The sequence below is a fragment of the Xyrauchen texanus genome, chromosome 49, assembly GCF_025860055.1.
Source record: "Xyrauchen texanus isolate HMW12.3.18 chromosome 49, RBS_HiC_50CHRs, whole genome shotgun sequence".
Classification (NCBI taxonomy): Eukaryota; Metazoa; Chordata; class Actinopteri; order Cypriniformes; family Catostomidae; genus Xyrauchen; species Xyrauchen texanus.
In genome coordinates this window covers 1,001,246-1,017,145 of record NC_068324.1, presented here as the reverse complement: position 1 = coordinate 1,017,145, position 15,900 = coordinate 1,001,246, and the positions used below count along the sequence as shown (strand labels likewise).

At 40.5% G+C, this 15,900-nt stretch overlaps 2 protein-coding genes across 5 annotated transcripts; one reads left to right on the top strand and one right to left on the bottom strand.

Annotated features, from left to right (window-relative positions):
* The first annotated feature begins 1,653 nt into the window (after nucleotides 1-1,653).
* Nucleotides 1,654-10,790, top strand: LOC127640142 (twinfilin-1-like). 4 transcript variants are annotated; one of them, XM_052122559.1, is made up of 7 exons: nucleotides 1,654-1,856; nucleotides 5,304-5,381; nucleotides 5,540-5,716; nucleotides 6,781-6,959; nucleotides 7,038-7,150; nucleotides 7,246-7,443; nucleotides 10,696-10,790. In XM_052122559.1, the coding sequence occupies exons 5-7, from the start codon at nucleotides 7,052-7,054 to the stop codon at nucleotides 10,702-10,704; spliced, it is 306 nt and encodes a 101-aa protein (XP_051978519.1). In that variant the 5' UTR covers nucleotides 1,654-1,856; nucleotides 5,304-5,381; nucleotides 5,540-5,716; nucleotides 6,781-6,959; nucleotides 7,038-7,051; the 3' UTR covers nucleotides 10,705-10,790. The 4 variants fall into 4 exon arrangements, 2 of the variants coding, with proteins under 2 accessions (XP_051978519.1, XP_051978518.1); XM_052122558.1 differs by lacking the exon at nucleotides 6,781-6,959; XR_007970062.1 differs by lacking the exons at nucleotides 1,654-1,856; nucleotides 6,781-6,959; nucleotides 10,696-10,790 and adding an exon at nucleotides 4,387-4,465 and having other exon boundaries at nucleotides 7,246-7,440.
* On the bottom strand, nucleotides 8,990-15,428 carry irak4 (interleukin-1 receptor-associated kinase 4). Its single transcript, XM_052122545.1, has 11 exons — nucleotides 15,069-15,428; nucleotides 13,328-13,473; nucleotides 13,053-13,247; nucleotides 12,794-12,954; nucleotides 12,412-12,476; nucleotides 11,620-11,734; nucleotides 11,412-11,521; nucleotides 11,121-11,307; nucleotides 10,894-10,956; nucleotides 10,659-10,817; nucleotides 8,990-9,742 (listed from the first exon to the last, which is right to left on the bottom strand). Exons 1-11 carry the CDS (start codon nucleotides 15,224-15,226, stop codon nucleotides 9,689-9,691), a joined length of 1,413 nt encoding a protein of 470 aa, XP_051978505.1. The 5' UTR covers nucleotides 15,227-15,428; the 3' UTR covers nucleotides 8,990-9,688.
* Nucleotides 15,429-15,900: the final 472 nt, after the last annotated feature.

Below are 15,900 nucleotides of genomic sequence, written 5' to 3'. Positions count from 1 at the left end.
TTCAGAATGGTTTAGAGTAAGACCGGGTGTTGCAGATTGTTCCAGTAGCACTGCTAACTCATTAATGTACATTTTGAACAGAGTTGGACTCAAACTGCAGCCCAGTCTCACTCCTCGCCCTTGAGTGAAAAATTCTGTTCTTTTATTGCCAATTTTAACTCTCTCTCTCTCTCTCTCTCTCTCTCTCTCTCTCTCAATTCAATTCAATTTGCTTTTTTGGCATGACAAATGTACATTTTGTATTGCCAAAGCTTTTTAAAACAACATATAAAATAGTTTAGAACAATTGAATTAGGATTTGATCAAGCAAATATAATATAAGGAAAAACATTGAAAGTCATTAAAGAAAAACAGATAATACAAATGATTATGATTAATTATGTTACATTTTTAATAATACATTTATCGATGTTCATTCTTTAGTTCTGGTTGTCCCTCAGGAGATGACAGGATGCTACAAATCTTGCTGCTATATTTGCACATTCAGCTTTTTCGCCGAGAATAAAAGGGAGTTTTTCAGTTGGGGTGCAATTATTAAATTGGGGAAATATTTGGATAATTTTAGTACGTGCATCAACCGGCAGCCAGTGGAGAGAGACCAGGAGGGGTGTAACATGCGCTCTCTTAGGTTCATTAAAGACCAGACGTGCTGCTGCATTCTGGATCATTTGGAGAGGTCTAATAGCACATGCAGGAAGGCCTGCAATGAGAGCGTTACAGTAGTCCAGTCTAGTTATGATTAAGGCGACTGAACGAGCAGTTGTGTGGCATGTACAGAGAGGAAGGGTCTTATCTTCCTGATATTGTAGAGTGTAAATCTACATGATCTTGCAGCCTTTGAAATGTGGTCAGTGAAATTTAGCTCATCATCAATGGTTACCCCTAGATTTCTGACCTTTTTGGAAGGTGAAACTGTAGTTGGACCCAGCTGCACGGTGATGTTGTGCTCAACAGCAGGGTTGGCTGGAAAGACAAGGAGTTCGGTCTTGGCAGGGTTGAATTGCAGGTGGTGTTCCTTCATCCAGGCTGAGATGTCTGCCAGACAGGCAGCGATTCGAACGGTCACTGTGGTGTCATTGGGCTGGAAAGACAAGTAGAGTTGCGTGTCATCAGCATAGCAGTGGTAAGAGAAACCATGTGACTGGATGATGGGTCCCAGTGATGTTGTGTATATGGAGAAGAGAAGTGGCCCAAGCACTGATCCCTGAGGTACCCCAGTAAGTAACTGATGTGGCTTGGATACCTCCCCTCTCCAGGCTACCTCAAAGGACCTTTCTGAGAGATAAGAGTTGAACCAGCCAAACACAGTTCCGACATCTTCACCATCACGCACACAAACTGCCCCTCTCTACCCACATACACCCATATCAACAGTTTCTATTCAGTGCATTCAGGAGTGCCTTTCCCAACTGGAAATGGAACTCACTGAATTCAAAGAAAGCAAATTCCAAGAAACCGACTCTTCTCAACATCTAAGAGAGGAGTTAAAGGCTTTCAAATAAGAATACCACACCACAATAGGACTGCTGGAGATGAAAATAAAAAATCTCCTAAAAGACAACAATAATCTAAATGAAAAAGTGTCTGATGGAAAAAGACACACTTATTCATAGCATTAATGAAAAAGTTGAACACGTGAGCAGAACCACTGATACAGTGCATTTCAGTTGCTCATCCACAGACTCACAGACAGACAATGAGCAACCAGCTACAGAGAACAGTCAGGAGACCAGCGACAGTACTGTCACACAGCCAGCTCAGCGCAGTCCTCCTCAAACCCCTCACCACACCCACAGCACTCTCGGAAACCTCAAATCCGGAAACCACCAAAAACAGCCATTCTTATAGAATAAATGGTAAGTTTGCTCGCTGCACCTCTTCAGAAACCAATTACTGCCTTAATGTACTTCACTCACAGTACTTTTATTCTCTTATGTTCATAATGTCGTGTTAAATGCATATTTCATTTTACATTGTATAGTGTATATTGTTATTATAGTTTTTATTTTATTTGATTCATTACTTGGCACCTTATTTTAATTCTATCTTATCATTATTATTTGTCTTGTCATTTTCTGTTTTGTGTATTAATGCTTTGGCAATATTGTATGTAAACACAATCATGCCAATAAAGTACTTTTAAATTGAAATTGAAATTGAGAGAGAGAGAGAGAAACAGAGTTAAGAGATTTCAGTTTTTAGATTAATTCTCTCCCTCTCTCTCTATTGCAGTTTATCCAGTTGGATCATAAAGTTTTCTTGTTTAATCCCATGTTGTTCCAAATTAATATTGAATATTTTTCACTGAGCTCAGCACAAAAATGACCAATGTTATTTTTAATGTTTTATTGTTTTAATGTTTTATTTTTCATTAAACATGGTTTTCTTTGCAAATACACACACATAATTTTTTTTGCCTCCTTTAAGACTTGTGCGTTTCAATTTCATAACAAAATTCTATCAAATTATATTGTTTAAGTCTTAAAAGGGGCTAAAGTGTGTGTGTGTTTATGTGTGTGTGTGTATATATGTATGTATGTGTGTGTATGCATATATGTATGAATGTGTGTGTGTGTGTGTATATATGTACGTATGTGTGTGTGTGTGCATACGTGTGTGTGTGTATGCATGCATATATGTGTGTGTATATGTGTGTGTGTGTGTATATATGTACATATGTGTGTGTTTATATGTGTGCGTGTGTATGCGTGCATATATTTGTGTGTATGTGTGCATATATGTGTGTGTGTGTATGTGTGTGCGTGTTTATGTGTGTGTGTGTGTTTATGGGTGTGTGTGCATATATGTGTGTGTGTGCGTGTGTGTGTGCGCATGTGTGCATATATGTGTGTGTTTATATGTGTGCGTGTGTATGCGTGCATATATTTGTGTGTATGTGTGCATATATGTGTGTGTGTGTATGTGTGTGCGTGTTTATGTGTGTGTGTGTGTTTATGGATGTGTGTTCATATATGTGTGTGTGTGCATATAGGTGTGTGCGTGTTTATGTGTGTGTGTGTGTTTATGTGTGTGTGTGCATATATATGTGTGTGTGTTTATGTGTGTGCTTGTGTGTGTGTGTGTGTGTGTGCATGTGTGCGCATATATGTGTGTGTGCGCATGTGTGTGTGTGCAGATGTGTGGGTGTGTGTTTATGTGTGTGTGTGTGCGCATGTGTGTGTGTGCATATATGTGTGTGCGCATATATGTGTGTGTGCTTGTGTGGGTGTGTGCGCATGGGTGTGTGCATATATGTGTGTGCTTGTGTGCGTGTGCATATATGTGTGTGCATGTTTATGTGTGTGTGTGTGTGCATGTGTGTGCACATATGTGTGTGTTTATGTGTGTGTGCGCATGTGTGTGTGCATATATCTGTGTGCGAGTGCGTGTCTAATACTTGTATATTAGAAGAAGAAGAAAAAACCATCTGTTGAATTTAAAGACTTTCTTCATGGCTGACGAAGGATAAAATGCAGGGCTACTTTCAATTGATTCCTTGAGTAACAAGCTGGCTGTGATTTATTGTGAATACAGTCTGTCATTCACATCACAGCCACAAGTGCATTATTGCGTTTATAAAACTCTCACCACATAATACAGTTATTGAGCACAGAAGTGTTACACTGAAAATGCAATGAGAGTGTGGTAAGAGTAACCGGATGGTGCTCTCCTTCAATCGGAATATGGATGAGGAATGTTGGATGGAGAAACTGCTGCACACAATTCAGTGCATGAGTCAGCTGTCCAGATGATACTAACTGAACCTCGAATAATAGGACCATTATTCATGTCAGTCACATTCCAGCAGGAGAGTCAGTGGAATAGTCAAAACACAGGACCTGATGATCCTCAAACAGACACATGCTCTAATCCTCAAATCCTGTCGCAATGTCCCGGACAGCAGCACGCTCCGATGGATCTGATCCATTGAAAGGCCCAGAGCAGATCAGACACACAGCAACAGATTATTCTCACATAGCACAAAACATGATATTCTCAGATTTCAACTGGCATTAATAGAAACTTTGCAGGCAAAACAGCCCATAGATCTGCTCAAATAAACCAGCGGAGGCAAAAGAAAAAAGTTTAATTGTTATTTATGTATTTATAATAATAGTAATTATCACACTATTTGATTTAACCTTAAATTTTGGAATAATAATAATAATAATAAAAATAAAACCTTTAAAATGCTTTTTTAAATTCAGACTAATTATTGGACAAAAATAAAAAAATTAAATGTTATTTTTGGAAAACTTCTGTGCTTATCTAAAGCAGTGTTTCTATTACAACAACATCATCTTTGCATTGACATCCGCGCATGCGCAGTGGAGAAGGAGGAAGGGCTGATGCGTCAGTCGCGTGACGTCACCGCTGCTCTGCCTCCTCTTCCCGGATTGCGAGTCTTAAAACATCATCCTCTGAGTTAAAAAAAAAATTATGTCTCATCAAACTGGTATTCAGGGTAAGAAATTATTTATTTTAAGTCTTTTATGCATTAAAAAAGTATTTCCGGAGAACGCACGAGCGCTGTCAGACTCACTGTTTCGTTTAGAAAACCAACAAACATGTTTATAAGCCTCATCTGTCGCACGGATTTCACTCAGATCTCATTTAAGTCACTATAAATCATCTTCATGCGTTGAACTGAAGGACTGAGCTCTGGTTCGGTGTTCTGTGTGCATGTTTCACTCTCACGAGCGCACGCGCCAGTTCAGACTGCGTGCATATGCATGCCTCTCATAATATCATCACACTGAGTGCAAGTCTACACATGCATCTTAATGCATATAACTGTATGTAACATACTACGTGTTTGTGCATTCATGTAGTTTTTGTTTTACTGGGTGGATGCATACTTATGATGTCATCAAACTAGATATACATGCATATTTTACACTACAGAGTGTCTTTGCATGTACAGTAAATGGTAATATGATCAAACTGAAAGCATGTGCATGTATTTAATATAACCATACTTAGTGCATAGACACGAATAGTACATAGCATGCATTATTAATGAATGCATGGTTGTGTACATGTATGGGATAACATACGAAGTATCAATGCTTGTGTATAATGTTCATAAAACTCAATGCACATCTTATAATGCATTGACCAAGCATGGAACAACCAGTCCAGTGTTGGTTTATCATATCATGGTTAACATGCATTTTTTATTTACAATGTTTTTACAGTAACCTAAATAACTGATGTGGGTATTATATGCTTGCCTGTGTTTGTTACTGGCCGTTAACGTGTGTGTGTGTGTGTGTGTGTGTGTGTGGTCTCTGGTCTTCTAGCTGCTGAAGAAGTGAAGAATGTTTTCGGCAATGCCAGAAATGGAGATTACAGACTTCTGAAGATCGTCATTGAAAATGGTACGGCTGCACTCAAGTTGTATCATTGATTGACAACGCTGTTAGTAGATTTGGAAACGTACAGAAGGGGGAACCAAATGCCCCAACAGACACCGTTTAGGACATGAATAGTGCCCGTACTGCATTCTAGTGTCACACACTGTCACATGTTTCCACAGGAGCTGGTTTTAGGACTCACCAAACCGGCATGCCGCAGCTGGGAGGAAGACAACGATTCGCTCGTACTTCCTGTGCTGGATAAAGAGCTGCCCTGCTACATCCTGTTCAGACTCGACTCCAAAAACAGTCAGGGACACGAGTGGATGTTCATCGCCTGGTCACCTGACAGATCGCCTGTAAGAAACTGTTCTTTATCGGTTCTTATGTTCATTAAAGAACTCCTTTCTTCTCAAGAACCATGTTTGACAATATGTGGTTCTTTGGAGAGGAATAAAGCTCTTAATGTTTCATTAGAGGTTCTTCAGATCCGTCTTGTGGTTTCTAGGTTCTTTAAACACCATCAAATTCTTTGTGATGTTCTCTGAACTTTCTCATACATGTTGATCCATGTCTGCAGGGCTGAACTGGTAATCTGGCATACCGGGCATTTTCCCGGTGGGCCGACGCCCTTTGGGGCCGATCGGCCATCGGGAGAATCAAGCGGGCCGGTGGATCAGCCGTGAAACGGTCTGAATGGGCCACGATTAGCTAAAATGTGCCACCGCGATATGTAGAGAAGGACAGCGAGTATGTGTACCAGAGATCAACCAATTAATTCACGTTACCAATTAATCGGTGCCGATAGTTGCTGTACGAAACATCGGTTATCAGCAAATATCAATCTTTTTTGTTCCTCTGCGCTGGAGGATTCACAGTTAAAGAGACAGTGCACCCAAAAATGAAAATTCTCTCATCTTGATCTCACCCTCATGCCATCCCAGATTTGTGTGACTTTTTTTCTTCACATTCTTTGTGCATATCACCACCTACTGGTCAAAAGTGGAGATTTATAGTAAAAAAGGTTTCTGACCCACACCTATCATATCCCTTCTGAAGACATGGATTGAATCCGAGTCATATGGATTACTTTTATGCTGCTTTTATGTGCTTTTTGGAGCTTTACATTCCTGGTCACCATTCACTTGCATTGTATGGACCAACAGAGCTGAAATATTCCTCTAAAAATCTTCATTTGTGTTCTGGTGAAAACAGAAAGTCACACATCTGGGATGACATGAGGGTGAGATAAAGATGAGAGTATTTTCATTTTAGTGCACTGTCCCTTTAAGACAGCTTGGTTGTACAGTGTAACAGTGAAAAAATGAGTGTCCGAAAAAAAAAACGTATTGGTCAGAAAATGAAGAACATCTGAGAACGATCGGAACAGTTTTCCTCATGCATGTCTGTTGTTTCATGACAGATCATTAATTTCGAGGAGGATTTGATTATGTTGTCAAACACGAACGCCACAGAAATGAAAGATTTACCCAAGAGAATTTCTAAAGACGCGGCGCGATATCACTTCTTCCTCTACAAACACTCACACGAGGGCGACTACCTGGAGTCTATCGGTACAATCATCAGCAAACAGAAGTTTCTGTATGTTTTCTACATAGACTTATTAAAACATTGCATGAACTATACATCCTATAATTCACCCATGATTGTCTTTTGCAGTGTTCATTTACTCCATGCCGGGTTACAGCCGTGGAATCAAGGAGCGGATGTTGTACTCCAGCTGTAAGAATCCGCTGTTGGAGAACAAACTGCACATGGAGGTGGAGAAGAAGGTCCGATCTGTCTGTGACGTTTCACTCTCTTTTTATATTTGATCACTTCATGTGGTGTCTCTCGGTCGTAAGTTTACCGTGTTTTTACTCTTCAGATGGAGATTGATAACGGCGATGAGCTGACGGCTGATTTCCTGTACGATGAGGTTCATCCGAAGCAGCATGCGCACAAGCGGGCGTTCGCTAAACCCCGCGGCCCACAGGGCAGGAAGGGTGAACGCAGAATCACGAGGCGGCCCGGAGAGGGCGACGACACCGCCGACGATTCACTGAACATCAAAGAGGCCACGTCTGTACGACACAACGCTGTTGATCGTTTATGTTGCATAAAAGACCCTCACGAACCATGCACGCGATGACACGAACGCGGACGTTTTCTCGATTTCTGTGGCCCATTTCCTGCTGTTTGGACCTGAGAGCTGAAATACCGTAGAGACGCCATATTTATGAAATCGGCAACACTTTTACAATAACATTGCATATGCTAACTTCCATATGATATGCCAAGATCAATAAATACTGTAAGTATTATTATATGATAATGTTGCAGGCTAATGTGGACGCCCTTATCAGGCTAATCAAGCCTCCGCGGGGGATAAAGGCCGACTGCGGAAGGTGGTGCGACAGAGAGAGAGTGTTTACGGGCAGCTGTCCGTCATATGTGTGTGTGTGTGTCTTTTCATTGGTTCTTTATTAAAAATATTATTTATATTGTGAAGTGCTAAAACATGCTAAAAACGTGTTACCATCATGCTAACAAATGCTAGCATTGACTAGCGAAGTGCTAAAACATGCTAAAAACGACCTAGCATCATGCTAACAAATGCTAGCATCGCCTAGCGAAGTGCTAAAACATGCTAAAAATGTGCTAGCATCATGCTAACACATGCTAGCATCGCCTAGTGAAGTGCTAAAACATGCTAAAAAAGTGCTAGCATCATGCTAAAACATGCTAGCATCGCCTAGCGAAGTGTTAAAACATGCTAAAAACGTGTTAGCATCATGCTAACACAAATATAAAACCTACATGATACCATCATGAAAAAAACATGTTAGCAACATTCTATGACCATTATTTTAGTGCTTAGCAACAAGTTAGAAAATGCTATTTGACGAGTTTTGCCACGGCAAGCACCACTCACATTTTCTTCAGGAAATGTACCTATCTAGTTTATATTGTCAAGCCGGTTCTCCGATATGCTGTAGCTTGGTCCTCGGCCACTCCCCCACACTCTAATGGACGACAGCCACGCCTCCCTGGACGGATCGGACACAGTCCTCCGGCCCCTAGCGGACTGAACACCCCGCCGCGTTCTTGGGGAGCAGAAGGGGTCTCTCCCGCCCCTGGCAGCGGTCAGTGGTCCTCTCGTGACCTAGCCGCGTTTAGCGGATGGTAGGAGTCTCCCCCCGCCCCTGGTAGTGGCCATGACAGCTCCAGGCGGTCGGCTAGGAGCCCCTTCTCTCCTCGTGGTTGGCGGCCGTTCCTCCGCTTCCAGGCGGCAGGGCTCCTCCATCCCCCGGCAGATGGCCGCAGCTGCTCCATTGGAGTGTTTGGTAGTGGCGAGAGCTCCACTACGGCGCATCCCTCCTATTCCCGGGTCTTCGGCACCAGTGTAAATGGATTAATGCAACGGAGGAGGCGAGAACCGGCTAGACAATATAAATAATATTTTTAATAAAGAACGTAAACGAAAAGACACAAACACACACATATGTGCTGCCCGTAAACGCACTCTCTCCCCCGCACCACCGTCCACAGTCGGCCTTTATCCCTCTCGGAGGCTTGATTAGCCGTATAAGGGGCCGGGAGTGTAAAATCGTGTCACAGATAAAAATGGTCTATTGTTAGTTCATGATGCTAAAGTGATAAAGAAAGTGTCAAAATACATAAATCTGCCATTTTAATAGTATTAATAATGCATAACTTCAATTAAAACATAAGAAGGGCTTTATTAAAAAGCACAGTGCACGTCATGATTGTAAAACACTAAATATTTACAGCAATATAACTACATATTCAACACATGCAAAGCTGAAATTGTGCAATTATGATCAGTGACATTATATATAAATCAGAAAAGCTTTTGTGGCTTTAAACTGTGCCAAATTAACAACAGGTCAACGAGTCGTTAGACTGGCGTAGTTACTGCGCTGGAACAGGAAACAATAGAAAGTGAGCTCCACGAACGCCCCCCATTCCTGAACAATTGTCATTCCTCAGTTATAGTGTTTTATTTTTCTAGTTTTACCAAACACAAGGGAAATCTAACATCTCTTCCATTTTAACACTGTCCCTTTTTGTTTACAACATAAATACAATTCTCATTTTTTGATAAGATTGTGCCAAGACGTTCATATTTCTATGCAAGTGCTGTTCATGACGGTGATAAGCGTGATCTCTTATCTTGCCGTGTTGTGTCTCTGATTTCCCCATCGTCCTCAGAGCTGCTGACCATGAAGCCGTTCAGAAAGCGAGTGAATGTTTGACAGGATTGTGCATTAAATGTACATTTATTGTGGATTTACCGTGAGCGGCTCTCATCCCGAGCTTTGGGAATGTTTACGATGAAGATCCTCCAACTCCGATACAACCTTACAGTAAAGAAATAGAAGAAAATAACGGGTTTGTATATATTTAACACTATAAAGCAAACTAAAATGATACTTATCCTATGTACTGGTAAAATATTAAATAATCCATTATATATTTTATTTGTTATTGATTGCTAAATGCTAAATAAAGTGTTTGACCGAAAGTGTCCCAAGTTCATTTGTCAATTTGACGACAAACCCATTCTTAAATATAAAGCTAAATATCAAATATACAGTGCACATAAATCTTTAAATAAGACGTGTTATATACAGTACATTTTATATACAATATACAGTATATACAGGGGACCTTCTTATTTTAATTATATTATAAATATTAATTTGACTAATTATTTTATTCGTTTTTATATCATTTTGGTCACAATTTAGCTTTTTAAAAAAGAAAAAAAATCCATGTATTCCACCAATAAGTATGACAATATATATATATTTACATGTTTATTGTTTACTTATATTATTTGTACTATTTACAAATATTGACATTGATTGGTTGAGCATGTGCTAATAAACGTTACTGTCTCTTTAAGAAAACCGGCAGCTCTTTAAAGAGCATCTGTAAATGAGCGCATGTTAACGAGAGCGACTCAACGGCTTTACCTCATCCGTGCTATGTGTGATTTAGAAATAAATGCTTCTTTTACAGTTGTTTTAATCAACAAATGACTGTAAAGGACAGAAAGAATACCTAAAAGCACTAAATTTGGTTGCAATTGCGAGTGAAATCTGCATAAAACATCGATCTTGAGATTTAAGAATCAATATCGATATAGTTCAAATGAAGATTGCGATGCATCGGGAAAATGTATCTTTTACACAGTCCTAATATATACCGTTTATCTGTACGTAAAGTCAAATCTACATCAAATTAAAATAAATATACATTATATAAACACACCTCATTGATAGTGGGTCGTTTGTTTTTCTTTTCACAGAGACATTGAGATGAAACATCATACATCTCCTCCACCTCCTCCATCATCCAACCCTTCATCTTCTGATCGATAAACTCTGACAAAGAGATCTCCTCATCATCGATTTCATCCTTCATCTCCATCTGAAAAACACACAATGTGAAGGACATGGAAAGATGGCCGCCGTATAGGAGATCTTCTGACTGATCGTTCACTGACCAGTAGCTTTGGATCACGACTTTCATCAACCGGAGGAAGTCCAGACAGAATTTCCAGCAACACCTGCAACATAAACACGGCTTAAGTGTCATTAAATAAGACAACAATGTTATAATAAATCTAACGTCTCGGAACTGAGAGTGACAGAAGTTTCCATTTCAGGTAACCCATTGAATGTGTCAATATGTCAACAAACAGAGTGGATGATCAGAGCGGGCGTAACGTACCACCCCAAAGCTAAAGATGTCTGATTTCGGCGTGATCTCTCCTCTCAGAGCTTCCTGTGCCATGTACGCTGTAGTACCCACAATTCTCTGCGTCATGACCGTTGAGTTTGACTGTTTGGCTGAAGCTCGCGTCAAACCGAAGTCGGAGATCTTCGGTATGAAGCATTCGTCCAACAAGATATTTGCGCTGTTAAACAGATGGAAAAACATTTATTCAATATACAGCAAATACTAACAATACAAAATTCATCGAAAGATAAACAAATTGCTACATTTCGCTCTGACACGGACCTCTTCACATCACGATGAATATGATTATTACGATGCAGGTACTCCAGACCTCTGGCTGTTCCCATGGCGACAGAACATCTCGTGTGCCATGAGAGAGGAGCACTTCCTTCCTGTAAGAAAAACATTCAGCAATGGGATCAACACACGTTTGGCTTTGGGTGATATTTGTATATTTATATCGAGTTTATTTGTCAGATTCTTTGTTTACCAAACACGCCAGTCGATCGAGCAGCGATCCGTTGGGCATGTACGCGTACACCAAACATAGATGCTGCCCGTCGCTGGAGTACCCGACCATATTCACCAGATTCTCATGTTTCAGGCTGTCAGAGAAGGGGGAAAATAATCGTAATATCACTTCGTGGCTTCGGCAAAGCCTTGTTCCGAAAGTTAGAATGTAACTAGTTTTAGAATGTTTGAAGTTTGATGGCTGTAGAGCAACTTAAAGCAGATCAAAGGCCTTTTGTTGACATTTAAATGTTTGACAGTTGGAGTTTGAATTCAAGAACATTCCGTTGGCCTGTTTGAACATTCCGTCAATGTAAGTCAATGTAATATTTGAATGTCCGCTGTGCGAAAACCACAACTCCAATCAGTTAGAAAAGACACCGCGTACTCCTCCAGAACAGTCTGAAGGGTTGTACCAAATTTGGTGGATGTGGCTTGAAAGCTTAACGTTTGGTCTTGGTTTAGGGTTTTGAAAAATCCAAAACATTGTCTGTAGAATAACGTCAAGCCAACATAATACGCACATAAATACATGCAAACACAAATACTGGGTAAGCATTTCTTATTGTGAACAAAATTGTCAATAAGCAGCTTTATTAATAAGAGAGAGTTTGTTAAAGATGGACTGATGTGATAAGTCTCATAAGATGCCTTAAAATGCTGTCTAGATAGCCAGTTCAATAGATTTTGGAACAAAGTCAACCTCGTGAATGACAAAAAGCACCAAAAAACTTTTAGTAGAGACAAAACAAGAGAGAAAAATCTGTTTTACCTTCTCAGTGTTTGAACCTCTTGATTAAACTGAGTCTTGAGGTCTTCAGGAGAGCCGTCGTCACACTAAAGCATCCAAACAAACACCTTGATCAAACTGATGTGTTGCAAGACATGTTTAAAATGTTCTTAAATAATAGTCAGCCTACTGTCATTCAAGTCCATATGAAATCAAAACTGACCCAATATTTACTTTCTTAACACACATTAATGTAACTACTTTCGTTTTATTGTGACGTCATCAAGCCCTCTTATATTTCAAGAGACACATTACATCATCCGTTTCCCGATTGGAAAAAATCAAGTCATGTTCTACAATTGTTCTTGTTGAACGTCATGTTTTACATTGCAGAAGTAAAAAGCGTTAGCAAATGTAAACTCACAGGGTTCAGTTTTTTCACTGCTACATGCGTGTTACCCATGATCCCTCTGAATACGATGCCAAACCCACCAGCACCCAGTCGACACCCTCCTTCTGACAGCGGACGATCGTCCCAGTTCCCCGTGATCGCCGTCAGCTCACGATGAGTGAATGTGTAGAAACCTGATTAGGAGAATGAAACACTTACGATGTCACTTCACAAAAAGTCTAGTACCTGAAATAACCACAGTGCATGAAAGCTGGCCATAAGTTGACCGTACAATCGACTCTGTGAAACTCGAAACTCTCTGAGTTCTCCTCGGGTCTGCTGGTGCTGTCCGGCTCCGTCAGAGGTGTGCTGATTTCATTTATGGGTTTAGTCACCTCAGGACGCACACAGGGCTGCAGGCACGCCGGTGACGGAGGAAGCACTGCCTCGCACAGCCGTGTGGAGACTGACGCCGCCACGCTCGAGTCTGATTTCAGAAAAGAGATTGAGAGCAACAGATATCGTTGGATGCACATTACAGACAGACAGATCTTCAGATCATCTCACCTGGCAGGAGGACACTGACCGCAGCGAACAGCTTGTGTCGGGTCAGAATCTTCACCAGATCTCCAACGGTGCAGTTTGAGGTTCCCCAGTCAAACAGCATCTCTGTGGTGGGACTCTTTCCTTGCACTACTGCTGCTTCAAAACGCCTGACATAACACACAAAATCATCAAACGTCTGTCTTTATGACATCATAAGCTGCTTATTTCCCATTTGTATTTTGATTATTTTATATATGACATTTACTCTGTTACACTCATACCCTTAAACCTCACACACATCCGGGTCATGGCACCACTGTAACCGGCCCTACTCGACCCGCTCCGAATGGGATTCGAACCGGCGTCTCTGCCGTGGGAGGTGGGTGTGCTAATAAGGAGGCTAATGGCTACAGCCTCTAGCATCAGTTGCTAGTGCACCTGTTGAGGCCAGGGTAGTGAGGTTTACACACTGCACAGCTACCTACAGTTACACTCATCCCCCTAAAGCTCACTCACATCCGAGTCATGGCACCACTGTAACCGGTCCTACTCGACCCACTCTGAGCAGGATTTCAATCGGGGTCTTCAGCATGGGAGGCGGGCATGCTAACAAGGAGGCTAAATGCTACAGCCTCTAACATCAGTCGCTAGTGCACGTGTTGAGGCCATGGGAGTGAGGTTTAGACACTGCACAGCTACCTTCCAGCTGGCTACTGTTATACTTATCCCCCTAAAGCTCACTCACATCTGGGTCACAGCACCACTGTAACCGGTCCTACTCGACCCACTCTGAATGGGATTCGAACCGGCGTCTCTGCCGTGGGAGGTGAGCGTGCAGTGCGTGCCATGTAATATTAAGGCACACACTAAATAAGCCACGAAAATCACAAACCAGTTTCCACACCCAAGTGCCAAGTGAAAAACAAATGACAAAATAACATTGTCCACCTCTCCATCCAATGGTCAATCGATCCACATATGTCCAGTTAACATGCTCCAAGGCATCTGCCATACTCCTGTATCTAAAACTATCAAATATTGATCACCCGAAGCAAAAGTATGGTCTTTGAATTAGCCTTATGCAATTTCTTAACTATTCCTCATCTATTTTCTTCTCCACTCTTGTCCTTAGATCATTGAACAAATTGATTGTACATATCATATCAATTCTTTGTCATATATTGATCAACATCTCTGCCACAAGTTGATTGTATAAGATGAAAACCCGAAGTGGTGCTTATCATATACGCCAACTCCAATATTGAACTAGCTCCTCCCACCATGTGACACATGAGTCATGACAACGTCATAAGATTATTATTATTTTTTTTTTAAATGTATTTAGCAGCAAAGCAAAAGAAACAGTAAAACATTTAATAACATGATTTTCAGGTAATCCAAACTGCGTTAGTGCTGCTAGGATTATTGTTCTCTGGAGAGAACGATTCTGACTACCGTCTAGAGACTCCCGCGTCTATGTTGCGCGCGCAGCTAACACTGAGCGCGCAGTGTGTGCCATGTAATATTATGGCACACACAAAAACCACAAACCAGTTTCCACACCCATGTGAAGGTGTGTCCAAGCTTGACTAATTTAGACACTTTTAAACTGCATATTTTATGTAAATTGTCTATTTATTAGTTTTATATATTTTTATCAATGTATTTATATTTACATCATATTAATATAATATTGATTATTATCTATACATTTTGTATGTATGTAATATATGAAATTAAGCAGTGTGTGTCACAGCTCTACCTGATGTGTAACTGTGTGTATCTGGGTTCTCCTGTGGGTTTGTTGATGTCCATCATGACGGTTCTCCATGAGTTCTGAGGATCCAGAAGATCAGACAGTTTCCTCAGTGTGGAGAACCGGAGCTTCCGAACCGGCGTGTCTAACGTTACGTCACTCATCCTGATCGTTCACAGTGTCGATATCAATTTATCTCTCTTAATGGTTTCACACAAGTTCTTTGTGTTTTTCCCTGGTTGAGAAACTTCCTCGATCTGTTGTCATTTCCTTCATACAACATCCGCCTTAAACTGAAACCAACGTACGTTTAAAAGTGCAAACAGAGATGACCAAACATCACATCGTTTCTAATTTAACACTTTTATATACTAAAAAACACAATTAAATGTCTGTTTCAGGTAAAACACAAAGTTTGTTTGTCATTGTGTCGCATTCATATCTCGTTCTGGATCTGTCTTGGAGACATTTGAACACTAGAATATATATATTTATATCTTTTTTTTTTTTTAAATATGTAATTGGCCTAAATTCTTACCTGAGGTAAAAAATGGAAATACGTCCAATATTTTTCTATAAAACCATTAAATGAAGCGCCTTTGTTGGTAATCACTAATAACTGCGATTGGTCCACCCTGGTCAGCGCTGAGAAAAGTAACGTGTTTCTGGTTGAAAACCATCGTTTTGTTTCCATCTGCTGGTTAGACTTCAGAAATGCACAACATTCATTTTTAAACAAGATGTTCTGCACTTATATCTAGATATGCTACTGTTTATAACATGATCCCCTATTTATAAATGTGTAAAAATGACTGGTAACTTTATTCAGTGTATTTAC

Excerpts from the sequence above, each read along its gene's own strand:
- LOC127640142 (XM_052122558.1), top strand. The coding sequence starts at position 7,052 with ATGCCGGGTTACAGCCGTGGAATCAAGGAGCGGATGTTGTACTCCAGC. Across the intron at positions 7,151-7,245 it reads ACATGGAGGTGGAGAAGAAG|ATGGAGATTGATAACGGCGA; the intron begins GTCCGATCTGTC and ends TTTACTCTTCAG.
- irak4 (XM_052122545.1), bottom strand. The coding sequence starts at position 15,226 with ATGAGTGACGTAACGTTAGACACGCCGGTTCGGAAGCTCCGGTTCTCC. Across the intron at positions 13,248-13,327 it reads GGTCAGTGTCCTCCTGCCAG|ACTCGAGCGTGGCGGCGTCA; the intron begins GTGAGATGATCT and ends TTCTGAAATCAG. Across the intron at positions 11,522-11,619 it reads TCGATCGACTGGCGTGTTTG|GAAGGAAGTGCTCCTCTCTC; the intron begins GTAAACAAAGAA and ends TTTTTCTTACAG.